Source organism: Pezoporus wallicus, unplaced genomic scaffold, assembly GCF_028554395.1.
Source record: "Pezoporus wallicus isolate ANWC-B61680 ecotype Strahan unplaced genomic scaffold, APGP_CSIRO_Pwel_v1 contig_4722, whole genome shotgun sequence".
Taxonomy (NCBI): Eukaryota; Metazoa; Chordata; class Aves; order Psittaciformes; family Psittacidae; genus Pezoporus; species Pezoporus wallicus.
The window spans coordinates 2,999,635-3,022,265 of NW_026641840.1; the positions used below are offsets into that span (position 1 = coordinate 2,999,635).

Below are 22,631 nucleotides of genomic sequence, written 5' to 3' on the forward strand. Positions count from 1 at the left end.
TATATCGAGTTCTGCCTCCCAGTTATTACACACTCAAGATAATGGCTTTTGGGGCTTTGCAATGTATAAAGCTTGCTCTGGGACATTATTTAATTACCTATTTGAAACCGTAATCATGCAAAGCAAACCACAATCATTTATAATTATGCAAAAATATTATGATGGCTCTAACTTCCCCCTTAAATAGCTTTCCTAGTGATTTGGAAGGGTAGGATTAATAACCTCCTTTTTGGAAACAAATGGCATCTGGTTTGCCTGCAGAGGCTCTGAGACCTTCTGCTTCCTGAAATGAGAATAAAAGAGATGAAATAGCTTCTGCTTGGAGCAAAACTGTTATTAAGTATATAATTTTAAAACATTTTTGTGTGCATGTGTGAACTCCAATTTTGTTGCTCTCTGTGCAATAGATATTGCCCTTACCTAAGGAATTTTGATCTAGTTTAAACAGAAAATACGATGCACAAAACCTTCTCCCTTTAGATATGCTGCAGATTAAAGGGCAAATTCTTTCCCTCACTCAAAACCATAACCAGTGGCTTTTTGTTAGTATAACTGAGAGAAACTTTCCAGTTTATGCATCACCTTTTACAAGTATTAGTATTAACTCCAACCAAATCAGTTACAGTCTTGCTATTGAATTCACTTCAATGGAGCCACTGACTTAACAGACTTAAAAAGAATTGTCTTCAGTGAGTAATGTACCGTCTGCACGTATCTACCTACGAACACAGCTAGGTGTATCCTTAATGAAAGTTACACCTGAGGAAAAAAAAGCAAAATCATTCAGCATTTTCAAGACCACATCTTTGTACAGCTTCGAAAAATTTGCTGAAGGGTGAAGTACAGAGATGTCCATATTGCTGTTTTCAAACAGACCACTGAAATGACTAAACAAGAAAAGCCTTCTACTTTTCAGAAGCAATACTGTTTATATGACAGTTGCTTTACAATAAAAAAAAAAAAACATCCCCCCCCCCCCCCCCCGTCTGCATCTATGTACAAGTCTAGCCTACCTGCTCATTCATAGAATCATAGAATAGTTAGGGTTGGAAAGGACCTTAAGATCATCAGGTTCCAACCCTCCTGCCATGGGCAGGGACACCTCACACTAAACCATCTAGCCAAAGGCCTCTTCCAGCCTAGTCTTGAGCGCTGCCAGGGATGGAGCATTCACAACCTCCCTGGGCAACCCATTCCAGTGCCTCACCACCCTAACAGGAAAGAATTTCCTCCTTATATCCAATCTAAACTTCCCCTGTTTAAGTTTTAACCCGTTATCCCTCGTCCTATCACTACAGTCCCTAATGAAGAGTCCCTCCCCAGCATCCCTGTAGCCCCCCTTCAGATACTGGAAGGCTGCTATGAGGTCTCCACGCAGCCTTCTCTTCTCCAGGCTGAACAGTCCCAACTTTCTCAGCCTGTCTTCATACAGGAGGTGCTCCAGTCCCCTGATCATCCTCGTGGCCCTTCTTTGGACTTGCAGTGACTGCTCAAAACTTACTGACATTAATAACAAGTTTATTGTATTTACATATTGATTCAAACACTATTCTTGCTATGTGAGTCACTGTAAACTTTGTGTTCATCTGGTGCCTAACTTCAACATGTATAGATATTCTTCCTCAAATTACCTGAGTTTTGTGCAAATGACTATTTGCACAATTTATAAAGCTTTATAATGAACCAGCAGGCAGTTATACATCACGTTAGTGGCAGATGGAGAAGGGCTGAAATCCAGACAACTGATTTCATTAGGAGTTTGGCCATTGACTTCAACAAGCCTAACATTTTATCATGTATCTCATGGCTGCATATTCCATCTACTTGATCAGAGGCATCATGTGTCACCAACAGACCGCTTGTCTATCTACATATCTCAATCAGACTTACACATAAAACTTGACAAAACAATTTTGCATGATTGAATTGTCATCCCTGATTTGAATGGGAAGTTTGCTAAAGAAGCTCCTTAAAAATTGCCTACACCTTTTCCTCCTCCAAATAGCTCATGAATGCTAATGAATGCAAGAGTGCATGCCATGGCAGAGACAGCCTTGTCTCCTCTACATTTGTAATACTGTGATCCAAGTACAGTATGTACTTTGTCAATGTGTTTTGTCAGTTGTTTTCTCAAGACCCAAATAGTTGTCTATGGAAGGAGAGTCCCCAGGTAGATTTCTCAAGGCGTTTAGCATCATTAACAGGAAACAATGCAGGAGGAGCAGCCAGAGGGTGAACGGGTTCTGTGTGAATACTAAGGAAACCCCAAGAACATGTTAACACAATGCAACTTTGGTAAGATCATAACAGTGAAGCTCACATATGTGTTTGTATTACATTTTGTAAAAGGCCCCAATTGCTGTCTATTGGGGTAATTGATATAACAGTCAAAATGGATTAGGAGAATATATTGGGTAATGCTTTCTGCTATATGCAGGAACTAACAGTCTGACTGTTTTTTAAGCTCCCAGCAGTTACTTAGAACAGACAGGATGTAAAAACCCTCAATCTTGCCCAATTCACTGATAATCTTAAAAGGCTCCAAAACAGAGATTTCCACTACTGGTAAACTACTTTTACTCAAAACAAACCAACCTCTGCAGACCAGACTCCTTTCTCATTGACACGGATACATATACACAAGTAATACGTTACTTCAAATGTAATTTATCAATACTATTATTTAAATCATCACAAATAGTGCCAAAGCCTAACCCTGCAATTCTGCAGTCCCACAGTTCTCAGGACTGACAGACTAGAATAAAACAAACTGAAAGCAGAAAGTTCATTTTAAAAATGTAAAATGAAAAGCAGAATACAGACATACATTATACATTACTACCCCCCTAAAACTGCTATGGGAACAGCGCACATGCAGATATATAACCAAACTGCAAAATAACCTCTGAAACATTACAGCACTTGCAATAACAGGCAATAATACCATTTGAACTGGCAAGAGAAAGAATTAAAATCACATGCAAATAGATTACAGCAAGCTGTTGCCTGCAAAATTCTTGCAGCCACGCTATAAAGCACACAGATAACGTCTTACGTGTGTGGAGGTTTCTCTAGGGTGGGATTTAATCCATCTGCTCTCTGTGACTGCCTATCTTTGTAAGGTCCTCAGATGCCCAGTATTTTCTAGTTAACCTTAAAGCCCTCTGCAGACTGAAATTTAATTAGCTGAACATGCTCAAAATTGCAAATCTAAGGCAGCAAGTCCTACCTCCTAACAAACACTTCACTGCATTTCAGCTGAAAGCCCCCCCAAATCCAGGTCCACCCTATGGAGAAACCTTCAGAGCTACATAAGGTCAGGGACAGAACAGCTCCATTCATAGTGCTCTCCTTCAACTGATACATCAGTGTCTTGGAGCAACAGTACTCACAGGGGGGGTCTGCCTGTTAGCAAACATGATGAAGATTTGAACCCACACCTCCTGTACGTGTGTCCTAATCACCAGCTCCTATGCTTTCCTAGATGAGAAGCAGTCTCCAGCCCTTCTCTGGAAGCTGAAATACCATGCACAGAAAAGGCTTCTGGGACAAGCTACTAAAATCCCAGTGAGGCAGCAGGTAGCTTGGGTGGAATAGACTTCCCACACTGCCAAGCCATGAAAGAAAAGGGATGAAACCCAGAGATGCCTGTGTTCAGGAAACAAACCCACACACTTCTCCTGCTGTCACCTTAGGAGAGGCCGCTCTAGTACAGCAAAAGATTTCCTTTCTAGAAAGCAATCACTACAACATCAAACCAACAGAGATGAAGCCTCCCAGCCTTGCAAAGAAGAAAATCATACCCCGTCAACAGCCTCCAGTAACAGCGAGGCTGATACTCATTTTCTGTGCAACCAGAATCAGTCTGAACAGGGAGTAACGCAAGACTGCAAAACAACCAGCGTGCTATGAGCAGTATCAGCCTCTACACCACGATTACATCTCCTCAACATACAGCTTTCTCATTCACTCTGTCATCTTCCCAGGCCTTGGTGTTTCCTGTTCCAGGGTCCCCCTGAAGTATCTGAGCTCTCCTGGACCTGAAAAGACCGCTTCCTCTTTAGCAGCAGTGTCACTACTGCAACTTTAAACCACTAAACCGTACCCCAGTCTGACTACCGAAAGAGTACAGCCTGTGAAGTCTCTCTATTTTTATTTTGGTTTTCATTTGCAGCCTGATGAATACTTCAGATCGGCCTTGGGATGGACAAACACGTGCACCTGTAAATGCCATTGTAAACTACGCTCGCTTTGTGTTTTACATCGGTAGCTAGCACAAAAGAAGTTCAAGACAGCAAAGTAAGAATGCCCCATGCTAAGTAAATCACATCTAAAGCACATTACTGTTGATACAAACCCCTTTTTTTTTCCCTTGCTTGGAGTTGTGTGCTACAGAATTAGAAGCCACCTCCTGGTGAGGATATGTTGCAGCTGTTTACTGAAAAAAGCCCACTTTCTTGTTGAAAATCTAGCCTCATACCTAAAATGCAATAGTGAACTGCAGTCTGAGGTAAGGCTTAGACCCAGGATTAAGGAAGAGGAAATAACAATACTCACGCTTAAGGCAAGCAATGACTTTCATTCAAACACCTGAAAGCACTCTCCACATATTAATTATCACAATACCAGCCTCCTCCCAGCCCTTCCAGGAGAGGATCAACCCTGCATTCCTTCAGCATCCACATTGCCTGCTTGGGTCTATAAAGAATGCAGAACAAAGCCAGAAGGATTACTTTAATTATTACTTTAATTATTATCATAACTCTTAATTGAAAGGAGTAAATTCACCCACACAGGGACTGACTTATAAAACGGCCCTTTCCTATTGCTGATGGAGAAAAAAATGTGTATTTTTTTGTAAGGCTACTGCATTACTGGGGATTGCAGTATAAAACAGAATAGAATGAAAATAAATTACATTAAATAAGCTGAACAATTAGTCAGAAATTATAAGAAAACCTAGAAGTCTTGACTCTGAATCTTCTGGCCTGGATCACACTTTAACATGCAAGTTTTCATTCCGTCTGCACCATTACCTTTCAAGAGGACAGGGAATGGAAATACCATCTTTGAATGAGGTGACCTGGAACGGCCCTGTCCTGCAGCTATGGCTCAGATCAGCTAGTCCTGGAAAGCAGAGTAACTGCACTCAAAACACTCGAGGAACTAGGCACTTTGGTTTCATGATCACATTTGTCATTTACTGAATCAGTACTGAACTTCTACATGTAATTAAGGTACAAAGATGAGAAAATACCGTCAATATACATCAAATACCTTTCAGCCTTGTATTTGGGTTTGGTTCAAAACCCTTCTGGTCTGAAACCTGTCCATTCTACCCTGTATACAGAATTATAGAATCATTTATGTTGGAAAAGACCCGTTAAGATCAAGTCCAACCATTAACCTCGCACTGCAAATCTCACCACTAAACTAAGTACCTAAATGCCACATGTACACGTCTTTTAAATACCCCCAGGGAAAATCATAGACATTTTGGTACCATACTCCTACCCCTCATTGCCCACCAGCTAGACATAAGCTAAACACACTGAGATTACTCACATCTGAGTTTACAGAAACAGGTAAAACCCATCTATTGGTTTAAGATACAGAACCGAAAAGCAGGTTTCCCTCCTTATCCAACCTGTTCACAAGCAAGCTTTACTGGAGGATGGCCTTGACTGAAGGCACAGGCAGGCTGCCAGGAAATCCAAGTTCTATTCCTGGCTCTTCTACAGATTTCCTTGGGCAAGACAATTAACCTTGTGGAGTACATTTTCAATGGAGGCGAGGCCCAGCTTCTCTTTCGGCATTCATAACATTTTCAGTGATTAAAATGGAATTGTAAGAGCAAGAATGAGTGCCTGTGCTTTTCACTAGCTGATATATTTTCTCCGTCAGGTAGCTGGAAGCACTGATAACTGTGCTAGCAACAAAACCAAAAACGCAAACACCACAGGTGCAAAAATGTCTCCTGATGCTGCCACGACCAGCCTCAGCGCTCAGTTTCCTCGTATGTTAAAAGGGCAATGAGGCTTGTAAAATGAAAATACACAGCTGAATGGGAAACTAATTTTCAAAGTCCTTGAACACCCGTTACCTGAGATCATGAAAAGGCAACAGCTCAGAATTCCAGTTTACCTTTCACTACAGATGCTGCATTTTTACTTTCTGCATTTCTTGCCTGTTAGCATTTCCTCTTTGGGCCTCAAACAGAGTAAAAGATTTTCCTTTAAGGATTCTGAAATGGCAGCTGAAGGCAAAATATTTTTTAGCAAAACTGGGTATGTTTTAAGATCCCTTAACGGAAGTGGAAATGAATTCGAGAATGAGAGAAATATTCTTTTGGTAATATGAATGTATTTTAGAACAGAAATATCATGGCTAAATTTTCTTTTGTGGTCTACAAGATCTGCACTTGAAATAATGGTGCAACATCTGCTTATACCAACAAGGAAGAGGACTCCAAAAGTCCAAGGAAGGACACTATTTGCTTAGATAAGCTTATAAAGAAACAAAGACACATACATCTCTGAACACCGGTGAGAGAGAACATGTATTTAGTAATTTTTTATGCATCCTGTATGGGCATGCAAGATATTTTTTTTCAAAGAATGCTGAATAAAAAAAAATAGGCAAAGACTGACAAAAAAGAGCATTAAAATATCTGTTCGTCATAGGAGAAAAGTTCAACAATCACTGCTTTTGTCAAAATGTTCAGGTTTTGAGAGATGATTTCTTTTACAGATCATCTGAACTGGAAAGTGAATGTATTGGTATAAAGCTTTTAAGGCTTCCACTTCATGTCCTTCATCTACTTGTTTAGTAATTTTGAAGGAAAGAGGTCGCCTGTTTTTCATAATTATAAAAGCCCCTTCGAGCTCTACAGAAAACTGAAACAATGACCCCCTCCCAGGTGATGATCTTGCCCACACAGATGTAAAACATGTTCATGAAGGAAGTTATTTTATATTGCCATGCATTAACATCTATGACCTTCACAAAGAAGGTAAGGTAGTTTGGAAGATTAAAGTAACAGCAACATGTGTAAAACAGCAAAACAATTGCAGTACAAAGCACTAACATCACAGATATTGCAGTCAAAAGTTGTAATGACAAAGTCACTGAAATTAGATTATTCTTCCAAATACAAGAAACTGATTTTTTATCTATATTCTATAGATAAAACTTCTATATTCTATAGATAAAAAGATCTATATTCTATAGATAAAACTTCTATATTCTATATATTCTATATTCTATATTCTATAATTACATAAACAGCAGCTTCCTTTTTCGTTCATCATCATCCAATACATGTGACTTAAGTTTTACCTCAATCACGGTTTGCTCCAAATAGACTATGAAGTAATTCCTTCAAACAAGTACAGGTTCTCGTGACAGCGGAATCTCTAGCCTAGCTTGGGGATACACTGGTAAGCACTATCAACAAGCCAGATCTGCCACACATAGCTTTTACCATTGAAAACTCAGATTTGTGTCCTATTTTATCATCTAGATTGTCTTTCCCAGTGTTAAAAGGCTGCTCTCTCCAGATGAGAATTCACCCCACCTATAACTAAGACTTTTATAGAGGAGGATGGACTATGATCTCAGAACACCTTTCTCTCTCTACCACATAGCAAAGAAGCCTGCATGACTTTAAGCATCTCCTAGACTATGACTTCATATGAGACAAAAATGACTGTGCTGAATGAGAAATCAGCACCAAGTTAAATGGCTTCACACGACAGAGCATGGCACTAACAGACAGAAACTTCTACTTAGATAAAAGTTTGCAAAATTTCATTGTGGGCAAGGAATAGCCTCAAAACATTGAATGGTCTTCTGAGGCAACAAGGCTCTCTTGATACGCATTTCTTCAAAATTCAGAACCTGGCTTTCAAAGTCTTGCAAGTGAATGAGCATTAGGAGCTCCTGGCCTCACACAGGCCTTCTGGAACTGCTAGCATAGAAACACTGCACAAATTCCATGTTTAAGGTTTGATATTTCAGCTATGTCAAAACTGCAGTGGGAAATAAGCTGAAGAAAAAGTTACCAGAAAAAGCATTTTTGTAATGACTTTTTTCAATGTGTTTTGGCACTGCTTAAACTGATTTTCAAGTATAAAGTGAAATTCTGCCCTCATTATAAAGGGGAAAACCTGAGCTTCAAAAGTACTGTAGCATCTATGTCATCATGACTGGATCAGATAAAGCTCCTGCTTAAGGAAATTAAATTTCTTTCTGATTATCTTTTATCTCCTACCAACCTGAAATGTGCTACCTAGACTATCTAGCAGAAAACAAAACTCTTGAAAGAGAGAAGTTTTCTGAACCAGTCACAGTTGCTTCTTGGGCATCAGTGACGAGATGTGCAAATGGATGCTTCACACGTACCCTGCACTTGGAAAGTCACTGATTCTCCTCTGCTGTTATAATCATGTGGCTTCCAGAGCTGCAGCTCTGGACTTTTGCTTGTTTTTTTTGAGCAATTCTGCTTTGCCATGCAGTGAATCTGTGGTTCAGGTTAAAAAATGCGGAGCTGAAATCAGACAATGCAAAACAGAAACAAAAACAAAAAAACAACAACCAAAAACTATCCAAAAATATAACAAAAACAATGGAAATGGAAAAATACCCTTTTAAGTATCAACTTCAGAACTGAGTTTCAGGTTTCCCCATTAAGCTAATGACTGAGAGCACTAGAAGTCTATGAAATTTCCAGGGGTTTTCAATGCAGCTCTTCGGAACAAACAGCAGAATAATTGATTATTCAGTCTCTTGCTTTACTCATAACCCTTCAGTCTCCTCCTTTCAATCAACTTCTAGCCATACACAAATTAAAACAAAAGAAACACGAAAGCATTGACTGTGAGCTCTTTACAAAGGGTTGTATAAAGCCATCAGCAAAACTGCTCCTGATTCCACAAACAGCAGCAACAGGAGGCCTTAAGTGGCAAAAACCTGGCACTGATGAAGTCAGCGCAACTTTTCACTCCATTCCAAGACTGCAAATCTCTATGGCTATGGATCCGATGTTATGCCTATGCTACATAAAATAATTCTGCTAATAAAACCCAGTGTGCTTCATCTGCCTTTTCCAAGCATCAAAGGCTATGTCCACAATACACAGGCAATATGGACCAGCAGGGAAAAAAAGGCTGGTGCTGAGGACTTCAGGTCCAGATCACATACCTTTCAAGAGGTTTTAATTCCACTCTAGCCTAGTCCTATGGGTTGAATGCCTACTGGATGGCACTTCTGCAGCACAACTTCCAATTTTGTTTCAGTTGAAAGGAAACCAGCCCATGAGCTCTGGGACTGCTCCACAATGCATGTACTACATGAGGGACAATTAGGAGATGCATTTCCAAAGCACACTCCTGATTTGACCTAACACACTAATGCAGATGCATCCAAAGAGCTTAGAACATGTTGCTGCATTATATTCCCTAAAATCAAGGAGTACCAAGGTCATGAAGAGGTTTACCTCCCTCTCTGTTAATAGGACTTGTAGCCACTAATGTGCTTTACACAGGGGCAGCAACCTATGGTGAAGATGAGTTACAGCAGCAGGCACTGTGTTTCTGACTCCAAATACGTTAGTTTCCCACCACCTTGACCTTGTTATCTCCAGGATTTTTATTTAATTAGCTCTACACATTTAGAAAGCTTAGCTGTGTAGCTGAATATTTTATTTTCAGCAGAGTTTGTCAGCTTTTACGTCTTTTCTACTGACAAGGGTCTTCTCCTTGATGACTTTGCAAAGCGCACATTATGACACTGAAAACTCATCAGATGTCTCACACACTTGTGAGAAACTGATCTACTTGCCTTTTTCGCTTGGTCTCTCCCTCCCCCTCCCCAGTTTTATAGTAATCAAGAAGATTTACTTCTCTTCTAAAAAATAATACATAAATAAATATGTTGCAAGTCACAAACATTAAATACTTAATTTGAACCGGCAGAAAGACCAGCTACCGGAATTCTGCAGTGCTCTGTTAGGTCGTATGTCTCTGCATGTGCATATTGAAGGAAACAGCAGAAATAATACTTTTCAATTTGATGAACAACATATGACACAGAATCCCTAGACTCGTAAGAAAGGGTTACAAACTCAGGAAAATACCTTCCATATAGAATTCTGCCCTCTCCAAGAAAAAAATCCTTACTTTCACTGATACAGAACCATCATCATTCAGGCTTGATATATAAATTGGAATAAAGAAGAAGACAATCACTAAGGACTTGACTGAAGTTCGGGTGATAAAAAGGGACATTTTCTGAGTACGTGTTAGATGTCAAAACAGAAAGGCTGATACTGTGCCATGTGCTTTTAGACAAAACCCTCCCTTGATTTCAACCATAAGCTTTGCTTATGATTGGTACCATGGCTTATAATAATTTTACCGTATTTCTTTCTGGAGCAAACCAAAACATCACTCTCCATTTCATCATGCACACAGGAGGAACCCATGAGCCTAAGTTTAAACTGGGAAGAGAAAAGAAGGAGAGAGGAAAATAAAAAGCGTATTTGATTCTCACAGTCTATAGAATTATCTCAATGCCAGCTGCAGATAGGAGCATTATCTCTGAAAATCACAAGAAGCAATCATAGCATCAGAATAAGCAAATGAAGACTGTGCTTTCAACAGGCACAGTAACAAAGTAATACCAAGTTTGAAAATATGCCTAAGTTCTTAAAACATGAGCGAAACTGTTGCACTGGTCTCACAATAAAGTAATGCATATACCCACTAAATAGCCAGTAATTCACATTCCTGCAAATCAGATTCTGCACCCAATAAACATCCTATGCTAAACTTCATGATACTGCCTGTTCTTTCTACCCCATAAAGATACAAAAATAAAAGGGAAACAGTCTCACCTAAAAGATGCCACAAGGGTTGCATTTAGCCCTTTCCACTGGAAACTCACCTTAGTTTCTGACTGCGAGTGCTTGGGAAAGAATATCCTTTTAACATTTCACACTGCTGCGTTTTCCCTCTTTACAGAGCTCTTCAACCACCCCTATTCCACTGTCACACATTCCTAATACAGTGGGGATGCCCTGCCTGTTATAAATTACTCTCATAAACCAGCTATTTCTGCTGCTTCCTCTGGGGTTGCACCCAAGGTGAGGATCAAGCAAGCAACACTCAGAATCCACATGTGCAAGGTCTGAGCTGGACAGGAGGAAGCAGATGGTAACTGATCCTTGTTTTACTGCCCTTGGCATTTGCCTTCTGCAAGATGCCTTTGAGAAGATCACCAGGACAGGTACATTTGAACACGCCACCTTCTTCCTAATGCCAATGAGGCTCTTCATGTGCCTGAAATCTGCTTGACTTAAAAACTACAGGCATAAGCAGACATCTAGTTCGCAATGGTCTGTTTTCCCAAAGGAATATCCTGGGGTATTTTATCACCGTGGACAATGCCACAGAACTAGTTCTTAAAGTGATTGTTAAAGCCATCTCTTTATTTAGCTGCTGATACTCCAGAGAACCTCAGCTGTAGCTTTAAGTACCTTCTGGTCTTGTTTGAGCTTTTGCAAGCATATACTTTAAAGGCTGTGCTGACATCTATGCAAAAGAACTGAACAAAATGAGGGGAAAATTTACTGCAGAGAGGAAAGAAAAGGCAGAGTAAAATAAGGGAGCAAAATTGAGATGGATTTGAAAAATAAGTTTAAGGAAAATTGTTGAGCAGATAAAGGCAAAAGGAATTGGAAAAGGGAAATCAGAAATGTTAACTTGTGATGGAGCACGCGGCCACAACTTCGTGTTTTCTAATACCCAATCATGCTTTCCAAGTGACATCCCCACCACATTTCTTTTGAAAGCCTCTGCGTAAGTGAAAGATGTGCAGAGGAGAGGTGCACAAGTCAGACTAATTCGCTGCAAACATCAGTGAGAACACAGCATTTCTAGTATCTGAGACTGAAACTTTTCCACGGCCAAAGAATCAAACCACACATACCTGATTGCCATGTCTACAGACTAAAGGGACAGGGAAAGAGGAAACTTTTACTGAAACATATTACTAGTCACTACAATTATATGAGGCATGAAGATGGCCCAGACTGGAAAAACTAAATTCTAAGTGCAAGTATCCCACTGTTTTTTTCTCTGTCACTGGAATTAAGGAAAATAATGCTGTTTCTAGGCAATGTAGGACAAAGAAGTTTTGGTTTTAAAACTTTTAAACTTTATCTTGTAGACATTACATCTGAATATTATCACCTCTCTTAATCACCTTCTGATGTCTGATAGCACGCCTTTAACCTTTGTTAGTCAATTACTGGACAAGTTATCTCCTTACTCTCTTTTGAAGGAAGAGTTGTGCCCCTTTTCATGCTGATAAGAGACACAAAAATATTCACTCCCAGCAAACATTTAAAAGTAAAGTGTCTTGAGCAAACTACCAGAGTCTAAAGGTAGAAAGCTGTGGTTAACTTCTCTGTTATCTTAACTCTTTAGTTAATCCACCAGAACAAACAGGCATAGAAGATGGATGCTCTTTCTTACAAATTAAGCAGAAATAATTGTTCTCTGAAAGAATGGACTTTATAATATGCTTTATAACACAGCAAATAAATCAAATGATTGGAAGGGAAATACCTACCCATTTTCTGGGCCGGCCTCTAGGTCGCTTTTCACCAGTGGCTTCTGCTTTCTGTAAATGGAGAAGAAACACAACATATTTTATACCTCAGCATTATTTAACAGACTCAGTAACTAGGAACTCCTTTCCTGTAACATTAGCCACAATCCTCTCTCTTGGGTGGCACCAAGGCCCCTCCTGCTCTATGGGTGGAATAATATTCAACATAGTGATTATGCTGGTTTTCCTGACATTTCCTAGCCAGAGTGGCCAGGGAATGCCTCATATGCACCCTGCACCAAGGGTGCTCCTGGTCCTAATCCACCCCATGTCCAGGGGTACAGAGGAGCATGCCCGTGCACATTCAGCTGCTCAGCATAGCTTGGGGTGCCCCAGCCCAGGCCACCCCTTGGGGCATGCAGACTGTGGAGGGGAGCGCAGGGCAGTTTGGGAACCTGAGAACCCCCAAAACCACCACATCTAGTCTTGCACAGCCTGTCACAAATTTACTTCAGCATCCTCCTTCTTCCTTTCAGTATTTTAAACAAGAGAGACTAGGATGGGGACATTTTTAAAAGCACCACTGCTATGTATAGTGGAAAGTATAGTCTCCGGTTATTTCAATCGTGATGCACTACGTCAATAAAACACTTCCTAAGCATTAGAAAGCTGAAAACAAGCCTAAAACATCTACATACACACACAGTCACTAAATCAAAAATACAGCCTGTTTCAAGCCTGAACAAAGCACATTATAGAAGCCACAATTCCTTCTTTTAGTCTCATGATGTTCATGCATGAAATGGATTTGGACAGACTACTACCATGAACATGTGTGTTTGCATTGGGAAATAACTTCTCTATTTCATGTGAAGTTTTCCAGATAAAAGCACATCCTTAAGCCGCAAGTAAACCTTTCACTGGTCCAAAACACACCTTCCCTTCTCAAGTTTAAGGAAGCAGCAGCATGGAAGGTGCCCTAGAAGTGACAGCTATATTTATATAAGCTCAGCAATTGGTCCTGGAGCTCAATGCAAAGGAAATACGGATTCTCTTACAGACTCTTTCATTAACAAACTGCATGACACTCCGAATACCATGTCTTATGCGCTACACTAAAACACAGGCTTTAAAATTAAAACTGCAGGTTATTTTCTCTAGATAGGTTCTAGCCATGCACACTCCTCATCAGGTAAATACTCCTGTCCTACAGAGGGTGATGAGGATTTTGCTACCAGCTTTAGTGAAGGCAGGACTTGCCACATACAAAATCCCTGAGAATAAAGACTTTCAGCACACGTTCAGTGAATGTGCTTTTTTTTTTTTTCCCAGTTAATTGTATGTGTATTTGATTTTCCCTTAGAAATCAACTGTGTCATTAAATAAATCACTTGCTGGTCAATCTCGGTAACATACACTGTAACCTAATGCTGTGCAAATCGGACTCCTCGAAAAGAGAACCTGAGCTGAAGAAGTGGTGGAGGAATCTCCACAAAAAAACCCGCCCTGCGAGTTAAATGCAACTCTTTTGAAATAAATATCTCAGTAAGGAGAAAGCTGTGAAAAATAAAATTCACACTCCTAAAGGGCAAAATTATCACTCAGACTTGTTAAAAGAGTAAACCTGCTCTTTAATCGTTTATACCGGTGTTACATGTAAGGCGAAACCCTCTTATGAGAATACTTCTTAAAGTGCATTTACTCTATCCTGTAGCTGTCTATTTCAGAGTTTTGCTTCCTTTTAAAGTGTTCATTTCTTTGTACTTGATAACCTGAAAGATGCAAAAAAAGAAGACATGGCTTGGTTTTGACAAGCTGTAGCCCCCTCCATTTACGTTTACTTCACAAAACACTGGGTAAAAACTGAGGAGAAAATATTGTTCTTAACGATAATTAAAGGTTAAAATTGTTCTTAACAACTCCACACCTGACATGCTATTGAAGCACAAACACCATTTCTTTTCTTCTGCATCTTACCGCATTTGAAGGAAAGGCCCTTTTCCAAAACTCAATGAAAAACAATTAACTTTATGAACATGAAAACTACTTTGGTCTTATCATTAAAGTTCCTACGAACCTGACACAAACTGTTAAGTGCAACAGCAGCATATAACCCGTTTTGATGGGAAAGAGAACATGAGAGACTTCTTTGAGTAACTAATCTTTGCTTCCTGCCATAAACTGTCACACAGCGTGGCCGCTTGCCACAAACAGGGCTGCGCTTTACCCCCGAGGAAGGGCCTGTCAGAAGTGGCTAGTGTTCCTGCTGGCTAGTTTGGGTATCAGTTTGTCAAGTGCTTGGGGACCTTTCAGATTGAAAGGCACTATATTCCTGCTGTATATGATTTCCACCTCATGTTAGAAGCAAAACATTTCCATGGTTCTTATCAAAACCAAATCTTTCCCAGAGGTGAGCTGAGCAAACAGCAAGGCATGCCAGAGACAATGTTTTGGTACAGAGCCATTCTGTAAGTAAATAGGAAGGTTTCCACAGACTAAACTGCAGAAAACGAAGGACAAGAACCTCCAGAGTGAAGTTTTTTTATCTCCATTCCAAGGGAAAAGAAAGACAAAACACTTCTGGAACAACCAGAAGGAGTAGTGGAAGTCCAGTAGTGATGATAAAGACATGAAACTCAGGAAGGTATTCTAACTCCCTCTGGATATTTTTTAGTTTGCGTTTTGCAAACGTAGCTTATGTTTTCTCCAACAGAGCACAAGATTGTCTTTTAATTTGAGCACCTGAAGAACGGTTTTATTGCGTATCAGACAAGTAATTCAATGTTCCTCCACATAATTTTAAACTAATTAATAAGAAAAAGAACACGTAAGTGTCAAAGCATTCCCTTTCCTCTGAAACAGGTATTTGCATAATCAGAAACATGCCAGTCTGTTGCCTCTTTGCTTTAACTGAAGTGTTGCCTCTGAAGCTAGGAACAAATCCAGAGAGAGCTCCAAGCCACCCAGAAGTAACACAGATCTGGGGAGTAAGATGCACATGTTCCCAGCCACCCTACACGCAGCAGCTGGTACCTGCTTCATCAGGAAGGAAGCTGCTGCCTTCATCCTCTAAAGCACTTTTTAAAATTGAGATGTGTTTGGTTAGGGCTTTCTTAACATTCGGTGCTACATTATGAGGCATGATCTTGCTCTGCACAGCTCAGACACGAAATCATCACGCTTAAAGGAGGGTCGGGAATGTCACCTAACACAAAGCAAGTTTCGTGAAAAACCATGACATTCCTCATAAACAATAATATGAAAACGTTATTTTTGCTATGTCACATTTTAGGAACAGAATGAGACTTACTTACTTTTCAGTGCATGATCTATATGGAAAATGGGGGTGGGTTTTGCCCCAGGTGAGGAAGATGGCCATTCCAGTCACTGCTGCCTAGAATCAGCTAACATTTGCAATTCCCCTAAGCCCTGAACCATGGGGCCATCAAACCCTGCTTCCAAACAGATTTGACTGCCTATCATCTCTACCTCCTTGTTTCATAAGCACATTGTGCCCAGAGAGAAACTGAGGCTGTACTACTGAAAGCAATTAACAAGACAAGTATAAATAATTGAGCAGCTATAAAGTGCTCTTTGGTCACCTGTCTGTTGTCAAAGAAGATCTCAAATGCAACAGAATCCAAATTTGGAGAACTCTATCCACTTTGCAAAATGATCTGCTGGAGACCTCAGATAAAATGTGTCAGAGCTGTAAATCAGGTGAAATAACCGAGAGGTCTCAGGAGAAAGATCACTGTGCCAAGACCTTTCCTAGGAATGTGTCCCTCCCCTTACAAAAAAAAGAAGTTATTTTGTTAAAAAATAGGCTAGGCATTGGCTGAATACAAAAATATCACGCTTCCCATGTCCTGTTTTACCCATTTTAATTCTAAACAGGAGTCAGTCTTCTGCTTCTCCTATCTTGCTCAAAATGCCTGATTTTGAGGTCTTATTTTTCAGGTACAATCACCATGCTACAATCACTTGATAAATCTGATCTTGTTTTCCCTTTAAGCCTGTAATGGCCAGTGTTGGTGAGAATGAATGAAGCATGGAGAAGCCAAATAGATTTTCATGAACCAATTTAGGGCAGAGTCCTGGTCACATGCACTCTTGCTTTACCTTTGGACTGCTTAACTCGGGGACATGCCTTTCTACATACCAAACTCTGGCCATGTAATGTAGAGACAGTAGTTAAGTTTAGTCACACACAGTACCACAAAGCCTGGTTTTCACAAGATGGTATTTCAAGATCCATAGGCGTTTCCAGTGAATTCCATTACATCAATAACTACAACAAGACTCCCAATATTTTAACTGAAGGTGAATTTCACTAAAGAGTTTACTTTTGGATATCCCTGGGATATCCCTTGACATTTTCTTTCAAGCTAACACATAGTAGCTACTACTCCTTTTTTCTTAACCTCACAATTGTGTTTCCTCCTTCCAAACAGAAGAGTATTTATGCCTATACAGTATTTTTGTCAAGCCCAACTACAGCAGCTAAACAAAGAAAAGCCTTTGAATGCTTAAGGGAAATGCAATGGGCTGGGAACACAGCTGAGCTTAACAAATAAAGCTCAAGCACAGAACACCCAGGAAACTAAAAAGGGACATCCCTGCTAAGATCTTCCTGCAAAACTAGTCATTCATTAGGGAATAAAAGGGAAATCTTCACTTTTTTGCTAATTTTTAACAAACATTTTGAATGAGTAACTTCTGATTTGTTTAAAGACACCGACTTCAGTAACAGCCTAATTGTGGGGAATCAAGTACAAGATGAGCAGGAGCCTTTTTGTGTCTATCTCTTCTCATCCGCTAACATGTTGTGCTCCTCCTGTTTGCCAAAAAAGTTAAACAATTGGGAAACGGTTTAAGTTTTCTATAAAATGCAGGTTACCTTTTGTGTCCAGTTTCTAACAAGTCAGGCATGTGTGATACGTGAAGGCTTTTAAAAAAATGCCCATTACCTAAAATTAGAGTAATTGCCACATTATTAGCTGTCCAGTTGGTCTTGCAACATCCTGTATGCATTGTCAAGTTGCACATTGCTAATTTCCTAACAAGCGCAGTTTGTTTTCAGATGCCCCAAGGCCAGTTTACTAAGACCAAACACAAGCTCTGAAAGCTACCAAAAAAAAAAAAAAAAATCAAAAATAAGAAAAAAAAATAAATCCCACGAACCAAGGAATTTAAAATACACAACACAGCCATGATTCCAGGGCAAATTGTATGTCAACTGATTTAACAGCATTTCCTTTGCGAAGTGTAACAAAACAAAGCCTCACTTCTGGAGTACTTTTAACTCACTGCCAGTTTGTGCAATACATTTTTAATTGTGATGTGTAATGGTTTGCAAGAGAACACCCAATCAATTAATCATGAGTGCCTTCTCATGGCTGCTCGGTGGGTTCTCCTGGCCAACGTTTATCTTACATGTTGTGAACACTCTAATACATTTCAATGAGCTCCCTTTGAAACAACCAGGGCACACACTATTCTTTAGAAATTCCATTAGATTCCAGTTGCATGTTTAGTGCCCAGGTTCACATGTAGAGGGGCTTAAGCTAAGTTAACCAGCTGTCTTTCTGAGAGTCGAGGCAGGCTGTAGGAAGCCTTAAATAAATACATGCATGCATATGGATGTGTAAATATGTTTACCACAAAATGAAACATAGAGCTCACTCTTATAAAAGGTGAAACCCTCACCGCCAAATGAAGCTTTCTCACAGTGCCAAACCCTTTCCATTCACGTTACTGTTAGAAAAACGATCAGAATTAATATTACATAAAAAGCACTTTGAGATGCCTATGGAGAAGCTGAACCATTTTAGAAAAGGTTAATTATCAATTTGGAAAAAGAGCTAAAATATTTATTTGAAATGTGATCTCAGTGACTTTCTTCCAGTCAGGCTTTATAAGTGGTTTATGTTTTAGAGGATTTATCAAACATTTATATACTTTATCTATAAACCTAGAAACAAGTCAGTCTTGTAATTACACACCTCTCCAAGGGGTTTTTTTTAATGATAAAAAAAGACAGGTGGTCTTTGGTGATTTTTTTTACACTATCAACACCCAAAAAGGTTCTCTTTAACCAGAGCAGTAATTTGATCCATTCTGAAAATCAAAACATTACAATGAAGTTCCTCAGTTCATAAACTCCATTAAACAAAACCCAACAACTATATGCACCAGAATAATCTATAAAGCTCTTGATATACCTACATATAAATGAATGTTTTTAAGTTATTTTCCATTTATACTGATTTCCAAATCACTCATATAAATGAAATAATGCTAATATTTCTTTTAGAAATATCTTTTTAAAACACACTTCTATGAATTACTTAAAATTTAATCTTACTACAAATATTTCTCCTAGGAAAGCCAACACTCCTAAGAGTAATATTTAAAATACTAAAGCTCACATTTGGATTTGCTAGACTAATAAAAATCTGCTTTCTCTCTTTTGAGGAGTGAAATTTAAACTATTTTAAATTGAAACTGAGGAACTTTTTTATTATGTAAAGAAAAAAAAAATCAACATTTTAAGCTCAGTAGGTTGCAGAGTGGCTTTGATATATTTTATATACTTAACCTGTAAAGCATTTTTTACTAATTCATGAACTTCTTGACAGAATGTACTGGGTTTTTTTTCCAGCTTAGCAAGTTAAAAGCGATTTTAAATTTTATTAAAGAGTTGGAAAACGTTCCTCAAATAAATGCTGAAAACACTTAAAACAGGCATGAAACTATATTCCCCCTCAACTGATTTAGTATTTATCATCAGTTACTATAGCAATTTATAACACTGAAAATCATCAAACTTAATATGGTCAGTACCATAGGCATACTGAAAAGTGAACCATAATTACATGAGACCACAGATAGCTTCCCCACACGTTTTTGTCACAGATCTACTTAAAAGATACTGATACACTTAAGCAATACAGTTCACTACCAGATTTCCTAAGCTTTTGTTTCCAATTTAGTACCTGTAAATTAGTGCTAACTGCTGTGTAACCATCAACATAAACAAAATTCCCATATTTGTTTTCGAGCTTATACACAACTATTTGGCTTCTCTAAAATAATACCTACAGAAAGATCTTATTTGCCTTCCTAATTTTCTAATGCTGTGCTTCCTCCAATTCAAGTAAAATCAAGTCACAGTTTCACATTGTATTTGTGATGTAAAGTCCATGCACTAAATGCAGTGATTTCAGGGAGCTTCTCCTATAGCTACATGCATTCAGAACCCCCAGAATAAAAGTTTGCTCCCATCACCAAGTAGAAGCAGTGGTTCAGAAGACTAACAGCACTTCAAGTAAAAAATGATTACTGAACAAGCTATAGTAAGCTTTTACTGTAATTCACAGTTTACCATCACATTTTAAAGCTGTAAATTTCAATATATGCACTTATTTCCATCAACACATAATTGGATTTACTTCTAATTAACCTATGTTTGACAAAACACTCAGCTTTAATATACAGATTGGGTCTGGAGTAGTAACAACTGTAAGTGGACAAGAAATTAATCTTCCTCTTTCAAAAATCCTAATTGAGAAAATAATATCCTTAATGTTGATTTTCTTACTAGATACAGGAGATCTCAGTAAACACATCACACACAGTATGTTATTTCCCTAATGTGCACATTATTCAGAAAGCAAGCCTATGGTCTGTACCTAGGGTCTTCATGCAGCATGTTAATACTAATCTTAAAAATGCAAAAGATGTGCATTATGTAGCTTCTATTATTACAAAGATTCCGACTGCACAGGGCACAGTCTAAAGGACTGGACTTTTTGCTACCAGTTAATGAGAAAACAGCATTAGGAACTCTCTTTAATAATCTCACCTTCTGAGCTGCTTTAGAGGGACTCTTGTTTTTGCTCCCTTTGGGTCTTCCTCTTGGTCTTTTAGGAGATGGTTCACCAGTTGGTTCCTAAATACAGGAAAACATGCTATTGTGGCGAGAGGCTACAGCTAACCCAGAACATCTAAAGGATAAACTGTAACTGAGACATTACATAAAACATGTGGATTAACAGTATAAATAAATAACAATACTTAAAATGCAACATGAAAAAATAAACAACTCGAGGTAAAGAAAAAATATATTTTGCACAACAAAAGAGCTTAACTTCCCTTGTAATTGCATAAAAACGTTGAAATGTTTGCTTATGCTAGCACATAAGTTACAGAAGAAAACACAGTGTTAGAAGATGGCTATGATTTCCCTCATGTAGGAATGATTATTCAACAAGTAATGTTTAGCCATTTAATTTCAACTGCATTTCATTACAGCAAGACACAATTATATGCAGTTTCTAGCATAAACTTCTTTTTAGGGGAAAAACGTTAACTACTAGAAAACTGTAAAGTAAGCTTAGACTATTTTCTTTCTCCAGGGCATAAATAGTTTGGATTTTTTTTTCCGTTGTCCTGCAGTCAGCATTATATTCACACCTATTCTAGCATAATTGAGTTGTACGAAAATGCAAATGTAGAAGTTTCTTCAAACAGAGCACTAGCAAGCCAAAAAAACTCGACCAAAAAAAATACCTGAAACAAAACCCCAACTCTGAAAAGACTCGACAGAACACTTATTATTTTAGCTGTTTCTTAACTAGCTCCTCTCCCTGACAGTAAATAACCAGCCCTTAAAAATGGGTATGAATTACTAAGAGTTCGGATTCCAAATATTTATTCAGTGAATCATAAACACTATAAAACTCTTCTAGCCTTAAATATTATACATTTCATTCAGATTACAGGATGTGGTAAAACTAATTAAATGCAGTTTGTTAACTTAAACCAGCTTAAAACCCTTCAGCTTTTTGAATTCCCGGGTAGGTTGAGGGAAGGCTGGCGAGGTGACTTCCCCAACTGCTCCAGCCTTCAGTGGCGGGCCCCGCAGGCACTGCACAGCTCAGCTGAGCACGCTTAAGGGGACGCGCTTTTCGTTCTCTTCCATACATCCAAACGGTATAGGACAAAAAAAAAAGGGGGGGGGGAATAATAGTAATAAAAAAACTAAAATAGGAAGCCCCGGCGGGAGCTCGCAAGGCTGGGGCTGGACGAGGGAGCCCGGGGGGTGAAGTGGGACCGGAGGCAGAGCCCGGAGCCGCTCCGGTGAAAAGTGTCACTGAGCAGGGCAGAGCGGGAAAAACTTAGGCTCCGCTTTCATGCCTTTCCAAAAAGTAGTACTTTCTATACGATCTGCAGCAGCACATGGTTGGCAAAGAAGGGGGAGCAAAGCAGCTGGGTTTCTCCCTTGCTCGGGGCTCTGCTGTTCAGCTCCCGACGTGTTTTCGGAGAGCCTCGCCGGCTCCCGGGGCAGCGGGGCTGATGCTAAATGAATGGGAGTCAACATTTTTAAAGCCCACGGAAGCTCGCTTTAAAAAATGAGCTCCCCAGGCAGCGCTGCTTCCCAGTCGTGACTTCCGAGGGAAGCACGGAAAGGGCTGCGAACCCCGCGCTGCCGGCGCAACCGAAGATCCCCCCTCGGCGGCGACCGCGGAGGAGCTGCGGGGCTCCCGGGCTTCCGACCCGGCGGCGAGGCTGAGTGCGGCTCCGCACCTCCTGGCGTTGCGGCGACAATGGCACTCGGGGAGGGGAGAGGAGAGGAAAGGAAAGGAAGGGAGGGAGGGGGTGCGGTGGCGATAATGCACGGGTCTGGCAAACTTAGCGCGGATTCAGGTCTCGCAAGTCAAAAATAGGAGCCCGGCGCGTCCCCTTCGCGGCTGGGGGTGCGGGGGGAGGAAGCGGGGCTCCGCTCCCCGCGTCGAGACCCGGGAACGGTGCCCCTCGGCTCGACCTGCTTGGGAAGGCGACGAAGCAAAGGCAATAGGTGTTGCAAACGCAGGGCAAGCCCCCTCCGGCTACCTCCCCCCACCTCCATCGGCAAAAGGGGCACCTCTCTGCACACGATGACGGGGTGAGGGGGGAGGTGGGGGGGGGGGGGGGGCGCCAGGGGAGGGAAAAGAAAAAGGCTAAAAAACCTATGC

At 40.0% G+C, this 22,631-nt stretch overlaps 1 protein-coding gene across 3 annotated transcripts in view; it reads right to left on the minus strand.

Annotated features, from left to right (window-relative positions):
- HMGA2 (high mobility group AT-hook 2) overlaps nt 1-22,631 on the minus strand; it is a 118,508-nt gene that overhangs the window by 94,476 nt on the left and 1,401 nt on the right. For 2 of the 3 annotated variants that reach the window (XM_057425529.1, XM_057425531.1), the window contains exons 2-3: nt 20,480-20,566; nt 12,634-12,684 (exon numbers count right to left, since the gene is read on the minus strand). In XM_057425529.1, the coding sequence (XP_057281512.1) occupies nt 12,634-12,684; nt 20,480-20,566 (138 nt within the window). Of the gene's footprint in view, nt 1-10,401; nt 10,492-12,627; nt 12,685-20,479; nt 20,567-22,631 lie in introns of those variants that run through there. The other variant, XM_057425530.1, reaches the window with a different exon arrangement.